Raw genomic sequence first — 13,328 nt, forward strand, 5'->3', positions numbered from 1 at the left:
GTTAGCAGTCGTAAAGTGCGCAGAATCCTAAAACCAGCAAAAACAGTGTCAGGAAAGTGGAGACAGGCAAAAGGTTGGGCGATGACCACCCTAAGGCTGTCAGGTCTAACAGGTATGCATTTGCTTGCAGGACCTAGCAGCTCATTTGAACAGCCAGGTCTTGAGGGCCCGCCAGTTGTGAGGTAATGGTCTGGAGTTGAGTGGGTAGGTGTGAGAAAGTAGCCTCTTTCTAGCCTTGTTACCCCCACTTTTGGCCTGTTTGTGAGTGTATGTCAGGGTGTTTTCACTGTCTCACTGGGATCCTGCTAGCCAGGGCCCAGTGCTCATAGTGAAAACCCTATGTTTTCAGTATGTTTGTTATGTGTCACTGGGACCCTGCTAGCCAGGACCCCAGTGCTCATAAGTTTGTGGCCTATATGTATGTGTTCCCTGTGTGATGCCTAACTGTCTCACTGAGGCTCTTCTAACCAGAACCTCAGTGGTTATGCTCTCTCTGTACAAATTGTCACTAACAGGCTAGTGACCAATTTTACCAAATTACATTGGCATACTGGAACACCCTTATAATTCCCTAGTATATGGTACTGAGGTACCCAGGGTATTGGGGTTCCAGGAGATCCCTATGGGCTGCAGCATTTCTTTTGCTACCCATAGGGAGCTCTGACAATTCTTACACAGGCCTGCCACTGCAGCCTGAGTGAAATAACGTCCACGTTATTTCACAGCCATTTACCACTGCACTTAAGTAACTTATAAGTCACCTATATGTCTAACCTTTACCTGGTAAAGGTTGGGTGCTAAGTTACTTAGTGTGTGGGCACCCTGGCACTAGCCAAGGTGCCCCCACATTGTTCAGGGCAAATTCCCCGGACTTTGTGAGTGCGGGGACACCATTACACGCGTGCACTATACATAGGTCACTACCTACGTATAGCTTCACAATGGTAACTCCGAACATGGCCATGTAACATGTCTAAGATCATGGAATTGCCCCCCCCCCCAATGCCATCCTGGTATTGGGGAGATAATCCCATGATTCCCCGGGTCTCTAGCACAAACCCGGGTACTGCCAAACTGCCTTTTCTGGGGTTTCACTGCAGCTGCTGCAGCTGCCAACCCCTCAGACAGGTTTCTGCCCTCCTGGGGTCCAGCCAGGCTTGGCCCAGGAAGGCAGAACAAAGAACTTCCTCAGAGAGAGGGTATTACACCCTCTCCCTTTGGAAAAAGGTGTTAAGGCAGGGGAGGAGTAGCCTCCCCCAGCCTCTGGAAATGCTTTCATGGGCACAGATGGTGCCCATTTCTGCATAAGCCAGTCTACACCGGTTCAGGGATCCCCCAGCCCTGCTCTGGCACGAAACTGGACAAAGGAAAGGGGAGTGACCACTCCCCTGACCTGCACCTCCCCTGGGAGGTGCCCAGAGCTCCTCCAGTGTTCTCCAGACCTCTGCCATCTTGGAAACAGAGGTGCTGCTGGCACACTGGACTGCTCTGAGTGGCCAGGGCCAGCAGGTGACGTCAGAGACTCCTTCTGATAGGCTCCTTCAGGTGTTGCTAGCCTATCCTCTCTCCTAGGTAGCCAAACCTCCTTTTCTGGCTATTTAGGGTCTCTGCTTTGGGGAATTCTTTAGATAACGAATGCAAGAGCTCATCAGAGTTCCTCTGCATCTCTCTCTTCACCTTCTGCCAAGGAATCGACTGCTGACCGCGCTGGAAGCCTGCAAAACTGCAACAAAGTAGCAAAGACGACTACTGCGACACTGTAACGCTGATCCTGCCGCCTTCTCGACTGTTTTCCTGGTGGTGCATGCTGTGGGGGTAGTCTGCCTCCTCTCTGCACTAGAAGCTCCGAAGAAATCTCCCGTGGGTCGACGGAATCTTCCCCCCGCAACCGCAGGCACCAAAGAACTGCCTCACCGGTCCTCTGGGTCTCCTCTCAGCACGACGAGCGAGGTCCCTTGAACTCAGCAACTCTGTCCAAGTGACTCCCACATTCCAGTGACTCTTCAGTCCAAGTTTGGTGGAGGTAAGTCCTTGCCTCCCCACGCTAGACTGCATTGCTGAGAACCGTGTGTCTTGCAGCTACTCCGGCTCCTGTGCACTCTTCCAGGATTTCCTTTGTGCACAGCCAAGCCTGGGTCCCCGGTACTCTAACCTGCATTGCACGACCTCCTGAGTTGTCCTCCGGCTTCGTGGGACCCTCTTGTGCAACTTCGGGTGAGCTCCGGTTCACTCCACTTCGTAGTGCCTGTTCCGGCACTTCTGCGGGTGCTGCTTGCTTCTGAGTGGGCTCTTTGTCTTGCTGGACGCCCCCTCTGTCTCCTCATGTAATTGGCGACATCCTGGTCCCTCCTGGGCCACAGCAGCATCCAAAAACCCTAACCGCGACCCTTGCAGCTAGAAAGGCTTGTTTGCGGTCTTTCTGCACGAAAACACCACTGCACGACTCTTCACGACGTGTGACATCCATCCTCCAAAGGGGAAGTTTCTAGCCCTTGTCGTTCTTGCAGAATCCACAGCTTCTACCATCTGGTGGCAGCTTCTTTGCTTCACAGCTGGCATTTCCTGGGCATCTGCCCACTCCCGACTTGATCGTGACTCTTGGACTTGGTCCCCTTGTTCCACAGGTACTCTCGTCTGGAAATCCATCGTTGTTGCATCGCTGGTGTTGGCTTTTCTTGCAGAATTCCCCTATCACGACTTCTTTGCTCTCTGGGGAACTTAGGTGCACTTTGCACCCACTTTTCAGGGTCTTGGGGTGGGCTATTTTTCTAACCCTCACTGTTTTCTTACAGTCCCAGCGACCCTCTACAAGCTCACATAGGTTTGGGGCCCATTCGTTATTCGCATTCCACTTTTGGAGTATATGGTTTGTGTTGCCCCTATACCTATGTGCTCCCATTGCAATCTATTGTGACTATACATTGCTTGCACTGTTTTCTATTGCTATTACTGCATATTTATGGTATTGTGTACATATATCTTGTGTATATTTGCTATCCCCATACTGAGGGTACTCACTGAGATACTTTGGCATATTGTCATAAAAATAAAGTACCTTTATTTTTAGTATATTTGTGTATTGTGTTTTCTTATGATATTGTGCATATGACACTTGTGGTACTGTAGGAGCTTCACTCGTCTCCTAGTTCAGCCTAAGCTGCTCTGCTAAGCTACCATTTTCTATCAGCCTAAGCTGCTAGACACCCCTCTACACTAATAAGGGATAACTGGACCTGGTGCAAGGTGTAAGTACCCCTTGGTACCCACTACAAGCCAGGCCAGCCTCCTACAGTAGGCTATTCCAGGTCTTTGCTGCGATGTGGGAAAAGGATCATTCTCAATTGCTGCTTCAGTAGATGCAGGGAGTGTGGTCAAGTGATAGGGATTCAGTGAGTAGTCTTCTCAACGGTTGGTGGAAGTTAAGGCTGTGGTTAATGTAGCCAGGTCCTTGGTTGTGCACAGCCTTGTGTGCATGGGTCAGCAGCTTGACTTGGCTTTGCTTCTGAATGTGGAGCCAGTGGAGTTGCCTGAGGTGAGGTGAGGAGTGATGTGGGTTTGTCAAAGAAGGTCAAGGATGAGTCTGGCTGAGACTTTCTGTATGGTCTGCAGCCTTTGAAGGATGTGTCCAGCGATTCTTACATAGAGAGTGTTGTCGTAGTCCAGTTGGCTGATGATGAGGGCCTGTGTCATAGTGCATCTCGTGTGCAGCAGTAGCCATTTGAAGATCTTACGTAGCAAGCACAGGGTGAGGAAGCAGGCAGAGGAGATGGCGTTGATCTGTGGTTTCATGGTGAGTTTTTTTTTGTCAATGATTCTGGGGTTCTGGCCTGGACCCTGGGAGTGTGGGTCCTGGGCCTGAAGGCCACCAGGAGTTGTTTCATGTGTTATTGGCATACCTCATCAAAAGGCCTAACAAGGCCACCAGGAATCCTTTCCATGTATTGCTGCTATACCTCACTCCTGAGGCCTAACAAGGCCAAAACAAGCCTTTTCAAGTAAAGGTTCCGTCTTCTGCTGAAAAACACTTCTTGTAAATGTAAATGTTATAGAACGGCGCTTGTGGGATTGTTGAACTATACGGACTATGCCAAAAATGAAACTTCAAATACCAGGAAAGCAACCTGCTTATGCTAAATAGCAAGGATAGAAGGTTTCACCAAGGTCGGACTGGCCTATGAGGCAATCAGGCAGTGTTTGATAGACCAGTCTGACAGGGCACAGTGTGCAACTTTATTTTTTAACCTGTTCCTGGGCCTGTTTTATAGTAAGCTGGGCCGGTTTTTACTGTTGCTTTCCCTGAAACTAAAAAAAACATTACATACAACAAGCTTAAATGTATGCGTTCTTACATATTTTTCAAAACACTTATACTCCATATCTTTAGAAGTTGATAACTGCTTCAATTTGCAAATATGGGCCACTTTTTTAGTTTTTAATTCACAATGGTGCAAAAAAAAATTGGGTGCCTGGCCATATTTACTGTCCCAGTCCAACACTGAGTGTCAATTGGGTGTCACATATGCTTAAGCGCTTCTGTCTGATCTATATGTCTGGATGAATTAAGTGGGCCAGGTCCTTCTGGGTTTCATACCTGGTAGTAATTAAAAATGCATATTGAAACAGGACCCTATATTCATGTCTTTACCTTTCTAGTTTCACAAATATGAATGTAAAACAGTGGTTTAGTTCCTGTTTATATTTAACAAGCTTTACTAAATATTGCATTCCTTAGGAGTGTTAGCTGTTTCCAGGATGTTGTGGTTCTGTATTTCTTTTTACGTAGCCTATTACTCTTTTATAGTACATACTAGAGTCATCACCAGGTGTTTATAAAGGGCTATAACCCTCTCACTTGGCCCACTCCAATAGTACACATCCCACGTATACATTTGTGAATAGAATCACACCAGCCATGTGTTTGTATTTCTTGTGGGAAATCCTGGCCCCAGTGTTTACATTCATGGTTATAATATTAACCTCATATTCACAACGGCCAGTAATAAGGACATAGTTCTTTATTACAGAGCCATAAATCATTCTGAGTGCCCTAAGTCATTTTGACAGGATCATAAATCAAAATTTCACAGTAAGTTACAAATCATTATCAGCCGACAGGTTGTAAATCATCCCTGCCCTATACCAATCAAGTCCTGTCCTTTGCTTGTCATAGTTATGACACCTTTTTGTTGTTGATGCCATCATCCATGCCATTTTTTGGGGGTCATAATTTTTTTGCTGGTATTTTGTTATTTTTCCATCCAATCATAAGAGGGGTGTAGCCTTTTACCACTGTTAGGCTCAACTCGCTACCTACTCTGTTCATTTTGTTCCCTGACAGCCAGTGGGTTTGGGCTTCGAGTGTTGTGCTCCACTTACTCCCCCATGTCGGCCTACTTACCCTGCTGTAAGGCATCCCCAGGTAAGTACCCTTCCTCTGGTACATCGCCCTCTGGTGTACCTCCTTTACACTAACTGATGTACCCCCTTTAACTGCTTGCCTGCGCTGTCAGCCCTGTGACAGTGTGGCTGTTCTTGGGTGAGACTTGAATTTCCTGTGCACTGCCCCTGCTCTACGAATGTACAGTCTGCAGTGGCAATGCTGTCCTTTTAACCCCTTCCCTCCTCCCCAGCTGAGGTGCAGTGGTGCCCCGCCCCAGCACGGAGGGTCTTGTTTTAAAACATTGCTTGGGTTCCCATTGGCCTGGCATTTTCGCTTCAACCTTGGTGCACTTTTAATTCCCCTGAAGGGAGGAGTGGGACACCTTCCCTCCTCGTTGTTTGCAGCATGGAGGCCTGAACCGGTATTTACTGGTCCCCAATGGCTGTTATTGTGCCAGCCCCTGAGGCTCTCTTCGGGGGGTGGCCTCTGCCATGATTGGGAACACTGGAATTGAGCCTGAAGGCATGAATGTCAATTCACCGAAAATGCCAGAGGTAGCGGAAGTGATGTCACACACCCATTTTGACCTTTAATTGAACATTATTCACTATCAGTGTAATAAAAAAATGAGAGAAAACAAAGAGAAAGAAGCTCCAACCAACGTCCATAACGATGTGCTGCCATTGTGTTTCTGGCACTGCTTTTGCCACCTCGAAGCTAGGGGTTGCAAAGACAGTGCCAGGGACCACATGGAGCAATCCAGGGGTCTCATCTGCGACCCCTGGTGAAGCCTAAGTGATGCCCATGCCTGAAGGTAGTGCGAGCTTCTCACAGTTACTGCTAGTAGTCGCAGTGGGCGGGATCGGAGGGGCACAACGTGCCCATACTTTTATGATTTATGAAAGACCGTTCCTCTACTTTTTGTAAAAAGACAATCATCCTGAGATGATTAATTCTGACAGTTGAATGTCTCAGCTGATGTCATTCAGTGTGGCTCCTGTGCAGTAAAACTGAAGCCAGGCAGACCGCTAAAATAATGCTTGCTGACAAGTTGCCTCTGGCCTGAAAGAAATGCAGATGTGCCCTACGAGTTAATCTGCAAATGTAAAGCATGCTTTGGAGTCGGTGCTGGCTTTAAATGACCTAATCACTGCAAGTTTTGTGATGACAAAGATTTAGGGGCATATTTAAGAGCCCCCGGTGCCACCGGAGCGCCACTTTTTGTGACTCTCCGGTGGCGCAATGCCCTGCGCCGTATTTACAGGGTGGCGTTAAGCCACTTTTTGTGGCTTAACACCACCTTGTAAATATGGCCCCTGGACACGCAGCCCTTTGCGTGGAAGAGGCGTGCAATAGGTGTTGCTGTGGGCATGCCACAGAAACACCCATTGCATTTTGACGCGGCCTCAGATTTACTTGTTTTCATAAACCTGAGGCTGTGCCAAAATCTAACAACACCCTAAAGGTGGCATTAGCAAGGCGAAACAAGGAGGAATACTTTTATTCCTCCTCGTTTTTGCTTTTTCTATGTGTGCTGCTTTCTGCAATAGGAAGAGAAAGAGCAAAATGCCAGAAATGATTATTTATGTGTGGGAAGGTGTCCCTTCATGCACATAAACAATCATTTCAAAATGACGCTTTGGCACTTCTGTATGTGCTGCATTTTGCAGGACACAGAGAAGTGCCAAATCGCCATTAGTGATTGTTTATGTGCAGGAAGGGACGCCTTCCCACACATAAACAATCGAACCCCTCAACGCAGACATCCTTGCACGGTGATTGAAGGATGCCTGTGTTGGTGCTAGGCAGCTCACTTTAGCACCAGCGCAGAAGGAAATCAGAGGTGCGCTGTATTCAAGTAAATATGGTGCATCCCTGCGTTTCTAAAGTGACGCAGCACGGCATTGCCAATTTTGGCGCAGCACTGCGCTGCACCACTTTTTAGTAAATCTGGCCCTAATTCTCTTTGAGTGGTAATGCAAAGAGTCAACAACTGGGCTGTGAATGTTTTAATTGTAATTGTATTTGTATAATGCACATTACACCTGGTAGTGTTGAAGAGACAATCATGTAAAACATTGCATTACGTACACTCGGGGAATTACTAAAATCTGTATTTTGGAAGTACCATTTTATCTTAAACATTTTGCACATTTTGTTTTAGTCGATCTTATACTGTGTTAAATGCAAGTTTAAAATAATGATTTACATATTCACAGTGCCTTCTTTCACAGGCAGTGACTTAGTCCCACTAAATATACACAGGCTACTTTTCTCCAGTGCACAAACCAAGACGTAATTCTATGCCTGTCTGGTTATATCCGGATATTTGCAGTGCATTGACTAATAAAGGTTTCATAATGTAGCATAGTGCATTTCACAATGAGTAACAATTGTTTTTGTTTATTTTTTATTTCAGATGCATGTTATATGTAGCTATCTGATGGTGAAAGACCAAAAAATGTACTGAATATTTTTTTTTTTATAGCTACACCTTTGACGCCCCCCTCCGGCCCCCCTCCCCCCCCCCCCCCCCCCCCCCCCCCCCCACTGACCTCGCCCCCACTACATGAAGTATCACAGTTTCCATACGTTGTTTTAATGCACTTCGACCGCTGGTTACTGCCAGTGGTTAAAAATGTGTTAAGAATATGTGCTCATCCAATCTTTGGCTTCCCTGCAGAGCGCACAGAAAGCAGTGGTTGCGAATTCCAGGTGCAATCGTGATTCTGTGCAAATACGTTTCTACTCAGCTGCTGAAATATTGACAGGGCGAAAGTAGTAGAGTCTTGTGATATCACACGACTTTCCCTAAAAACGAGCACAACAGTACGTTACCTTTACTCTAATTCCGTCACCTTACACCACCATGGCACAGTCGTCTGCAGCACGAGACAAGCGGTCAGAGCCCGTTAGTAAACAAAGTGACAGGTCGTGTTGGCTGCGTCTCCTCCCCGCCCGTTGGCTAGGCTTGTCTGTCAATAGCTCCCCCCCCCCAGGAACGCCCCCTGCAGGGAGGGACTCGGCCTGGCTTCCTGGTTTGCGCTCTGTAGTGCCAGGTTGCACTCACAGCCGCCGAGTACCGAGCCATGGTGCGGGGAAAGATCCGCAGCCTCTCGGTGCGGGATGTCCGCTTCCCCACCTCCCGGGAGCAGCACGGCTCGGACGCGATGGTAAGAAGGCTCCTTCCCTCACCGGCCACCCGTGGCTGGCACTAGAGAGGAGCTGTGGGTGCGGAGCCCCCCCTGGTCACGGGACTGCCAGGGAGCTGACCAACGGCAGTAATTCGCTGCTAGCTGACAAGCAGCGCATCACCACACACTCACCCAGCCCTACACGAACAAAGTGTGAGGCCCCCCACCCCTCACCCCCTCTCTCCTTCACCACGGACACATTAAGCTTTTTACACAGGAACACACATTGTCGAGGCCAGTTCACCGCAGGTGGGGACGTAACACTGCCCGGGACACAACGGTATAACCAGTCGTTTTACGACGCACTGAGGCATGTGTTTGGCCATCGAACGTTGCAAATACAATGTTTAAAACGCGAAGTACGGTCTGTAAATATGAAATTAATAACTTAGTGACTGGAATATAGGTTCTCCTTTTCTGGAAAAAAAAAATGCTGACACCTTGCTGCAATGATTTAAAAAAATCGAGTCTCCCAGACCGCTGCAGTCCGTGTAAGGTCGATCTGTCACCGTTATTGTGTATGCGATTTCTGAATGGTCTCGTACATTTCGCAGATGGTTCTTGTAAATGTTAAGAAAAAACTAACAGCTTTGACGGTTGTAACGAGATGTTCATTTGAACCAAATCACTACTGCTATTTTTCAGCATAGGCGAAATTTAAATTAGCGATGGCTACATTCCTGACATTTTGCATTCTTGCAATTTTGTGTGACTTTCGTTCGCTGAAGGCTTATTCTTGCAGAAAAAGTCTTGCCCGGAGATTCCTGTTAGAACAATTATCCTGTTAGTATCTCACTTAAGTTTTTTTTTTTCCTGAGGTGCCTCCTCACACGAAAGTTATGAAAGACACCAGCAAACCAAATTTGCCCGTTAAAACCACAATTTCATTTAAATTCAAAACACTTTCTGGAAATTTTCCAAATAAAATTGCTCGGTTTTGCCCACCTAGATGATATCCCGAAATGTCACACTTGTTTTCAGCTTTTTCCTCCACGTCACCAAGCATGGCTTAATGGGAACGTGGCACGCACAGTTTTGTCTTTACAGAGGGACCAGGGGCTGGAAGTTACAAAGTGTCTCTTGCTGCCATCAAATACACCTTCCCACCCAACACCATATAGGACTTTATCAGTACATCCTCATCTCAACTTGGTAGGATTCACTGAGTAACTTTTCTATTAATAGATAAATGACTATCGTGCAGTTGGCCTGGCACACGCCTACAAATATATTTACCAATAGCGTTGGTGTCTGAGCATTGCAGATAAAGCTTTGGTTACTTACCAGTGGTGCTATTGTTATTATTACAATTCAGTCTTTCTCGTCCAATCATTATTGCATTGAGGAGAGACCACCTCCTAATGCTCGCACCTAATGCCCACCTTCACAAAGCTTTCTGGCTCATCATATGCACAGCATAGACCACCACTTCCTTATCCAGGTCGTACCTGAAATGGGTTCCTCTGCCACTAGTCCTCCTATGTTCATGACCAAAGCAAGAAGAGCACAGGATAGCAGGTGAGGTCCTAAGCACTGGGCCGAAAAAGGTATATTTGGCATACTACGCAATGATAAGTGATCAAAACATTACCTCTTCGTCATCTTCCTTGTTCCAGTCCTTATTTCTGCTTTATATATTGATGGTCGGATCACGGACAGGCTGTCTAACAATAGAAACAGTACTCTCTAAAGAGGTAGCGTCAAAGAGGGAAGCAGAGTATCAATATTCTGTAACCCGTAGTCCCCAGCTTAATTCTGTTGTGTTTTAAAAATGTGGTGGGGATGCCCCAAGTCCTACCCTCCAGGAAGCTCTCTGGCCTTCTGCCCAGGAAGCAGACATTCTACTTTGAGTAGCTGTGCCTAGTTTTGAGCGGTGATAATTGCCAGTCTGAGCCACCCCCTCAGAGTGATGGAAGGAGGTTTTTGAATTTGTTCAGCTAATACAGAACAGTCTGAAACTATCTTTAAGGGGAAGACAAGTGTTGCTGACCATAGAACATCCAGAGTTTTTAGTGCTGCTTTATCTGGAGAAGAAGACTGAGGGAAAGAATGAGAAAACCGTAATCAAAGGCATTTTCAAGTAGGGGGTCATGTACAAAGACACAAATTTAGGTAGGGGTCTTCCAGACTAATCACACGTTGCCCTGTGTCTCCTGGCCGAAGTGATAGCCACTAGAAATAAGACTTTACAAAAGAAGATTTTCCAGAATCTCAGTGGGGAATACCTGTAACTCAGAAAACACTTCACCCCTGGATAAGAAACTGAAGCCTCTTAAAATCATAGCACCAAATTCCTCCATGCCGAATAGTCCAGTCCATGTTTTCCTAAATGCCTAGAACTCACACAACAACAGTGATAATGACTGTTGTGATAATCACTCCAATATAAAATTTATGTAGGTGTATCTTTGGAACTCAAAACTCAGATTGTCAGTATTCAAAAATACAAACCTTTTGGTACCAAGTGCAAGAGTTCCTTCTGGAAAATACACCCAATTCACAATATCAAAAGGTGATACTTTTCATAAGAAAACAACATTTTGTAGAGAAAAAACAGTTTTTAAATTTTTTTTAGTAAATGCATATTTTGTGCCCCAAATCAGTTGCCTTCTTCTTTAAGTATTCATGACAGGCACTACTTCTAGGCATAGATGCCTTTTGCCTTATATGCTCATGTATCACATTTTCATGCTTTGGATGTCCACAATATGCAGCAAGTACACTATTATTCCAGGGCCAGCGCAGTATCAGAGACGGGCCTCAACATGCCACTGATAGGCACAGTATACCATGAATCGCCACCATTAGGATCAGCAGTACCCCTGTGGTAGATGCCAACGTGTCATGGATGCTACTACTATGCCAAGAATTACTGCCATTATACCATGGCATGCTCTGTCCCAGAACATGCAGAATTAAGTCATGGATTACCACAATGTGCCATGAATTACCACAATTATATCAGGGACATCATTACACTAGGGGTTAGTGTCATTGTGTCATGCATTCCCAAAATATGCCAAGAGTTACACCCATTATTCCAGGAGTCAGCAGTAGATGCCATGCCATGGATACCCATACTATGACAAGGCTTCTTCCCATTATGCTGGGGTCAGAATTATCCAAAGGGTAGGTACTGACATGCCATAGGTGCCCCAGTAAGAAAGTATGCCCTTGTTCTGCCAGGGCCAATACTGTACCAGGTGCGAGCACTATTATGCAAGCATGCTAAAAATATGCCATGTATGGCAACCATTACACCAGGCCCAGGATGATTGCAAAGGCGGGCACCGTCATGCCATGGCCAGCATTATACCAGATTTAGGGCAGCATCATGACATGGATGCTGTTGATATCTGAAGAATTACCACCACTATGCTAAGGCCATCAGAACACCGGAGTGGGCACCAGCATGCTGTGGAGGCCGACAAAATGTCAAAACATACTGCAGTTATACTAGGGGAAACATGTTAGTAATGAGCACCAACATGGTAGCAATGCCCTGGTACACCACAAATTACCATCATTGTGCCAATGGCCAACATATACTGGGGTGAGCAAAAGGCACATTAATCTCACACAAGTGATTGCACACACACAAGCAACAGCATTCTAGGTAGTTCAGGATGTTAATTTTCACCTCAGATATCTGTCTGTGATCCGAAGGTCACAATGTCATTTTTGGAAAGGCCAGTTCAGTTTTTTTTTTCCTTTGGGACCCGTAAACTGAGTACCATTAAATTGAGAAACTGTAATTTCTGTTATGTGCAGCACTTCTGTCTGAAGGGTGTACGTATGAAGTGCTGTGTAAGCAGCAACTTATTATTAAAAAAACGTTTTTATTTTTACTTGCACCCTGCTCTGGGTGCTTGCATCCCCGTGTCTGCCAGGCTCCCCTATCCTGTTGGCCCAAGTAAACTGCTCCCACAGCATGACAATCATGCGTCACATCTGAAGCCTCGTTACAAATTGGCCAGTAATTGGAGTTGGTGATGCCAGCTCCTGAAATACTGATTCTGCCCCCCCCCCCGCCTACCAACCATTATGGGTATGTGGCAGAAATTGGGTTAAACAGGCGGGATCTGGATATACCAGGTACAATTCTTCATGTTTAACACAAATCAGGGCCCATTACTTCACATATTTCCCCTTCACTTTCAGAAGGGGGTAAAACGTGCACAGAAACTGAGTACCATGTTTCCAGATGCTTTGCAAGACCAGGTAAAACTTGTAATCTGCCAAGATAATATTCCCAAGAGGGTAGGCGGGGTGGAATTGAGCCTTTAATGTGATTGTGAGCTCAAGGCCTTATTAGAGACCATACGCATTCAACAAAGCGCCTGCCATTGGTTTCTGTTTTCTGAACACCAGCATGTTGTGGTTGCTGGGATCCTGGAGGCCTTGAATTCTGGTTCCAACTCTGCAACAGAATACACTAGTGCCCTGAACAAAATAAACTGACTATGACTGAATGGCCAACCATAGGCATTCAGGGGCAGATCAACTATTTGCACCGTTGTTACGTGTTCAGAAGTGGTGCAAACCAGCTCAAAGTGTTGATTTGGTATTTACTTCCCAGTACAAAACATTTGTTGTGCTAGAAAGTGGCCTAAAAGTAGTGCAAAGTAGTGCTTTGTTCTACTTTGCATCAAGGGGATGTCCTATGGGTGGTACATGAGTAATCCCAAGTGATGGCATTTTATGTAAAGGCCTATTTACCAACATTTGTAGACCAGTCTTTGCACAAAAAAATA

The 13,328-nt window shown here is 46.2% G+C and overlaps 1 protein-coding gene and 1 long non-coding RNA gene across 2 annotated transcripts in view; one reads left to right on the forward strand and one right to left on the reverse strand.

The window, feature by feature from the left end:
- LOC138282425 (uncharacterized) overlaps positions 1–8,400 on the reverse strand; it is a 130,774-nt gene extending 122,374 nt beyond the window's left edge. Inside the window, exon 1 of the long non-coding RNA XR_011200951.1 lies at positions 8,219–8,400. This is a non-coding gene — a long non-coding RNA (uncharacterized lncRNA). The remainder of the gene's footprint in view (positions 1–8,218) is intronic.
- Positions 8,383–13,328, forward strand: part of ENOSF1 (enolase superfamily member 1) — a 289,050-nt gene continuing 284,104 nt past the window's right edge. The window contains exon 1 of the mRNA XM_069219981.1: positions 8,383–8,553. Within this exon, the coding sequence (XP_069076082.1) occupies positions 8,470–8,553 (84 nt within the window). The 5' untranslated portion in view covers positions 8,383–8,469. The remainder of the gene's footprint in view (positions 8,554–13,328) is intronic.

This window comes from Pleurodeles waltl, chromosome 2_2 (genome assembly GCF_031143425.1).
Source record: "Pleurodeles waltl isolate 20211129_DDA chromosome 2_2, aPleWal1.hap1.20221129, whole genome shotgun sequence".
Taxonomy (NCBI): Eukaryota; Metazoa; Chordata; class Amphibia; order Caudata; family Salamandridae; genus Pleurodeles; species Pleurodeles waltl.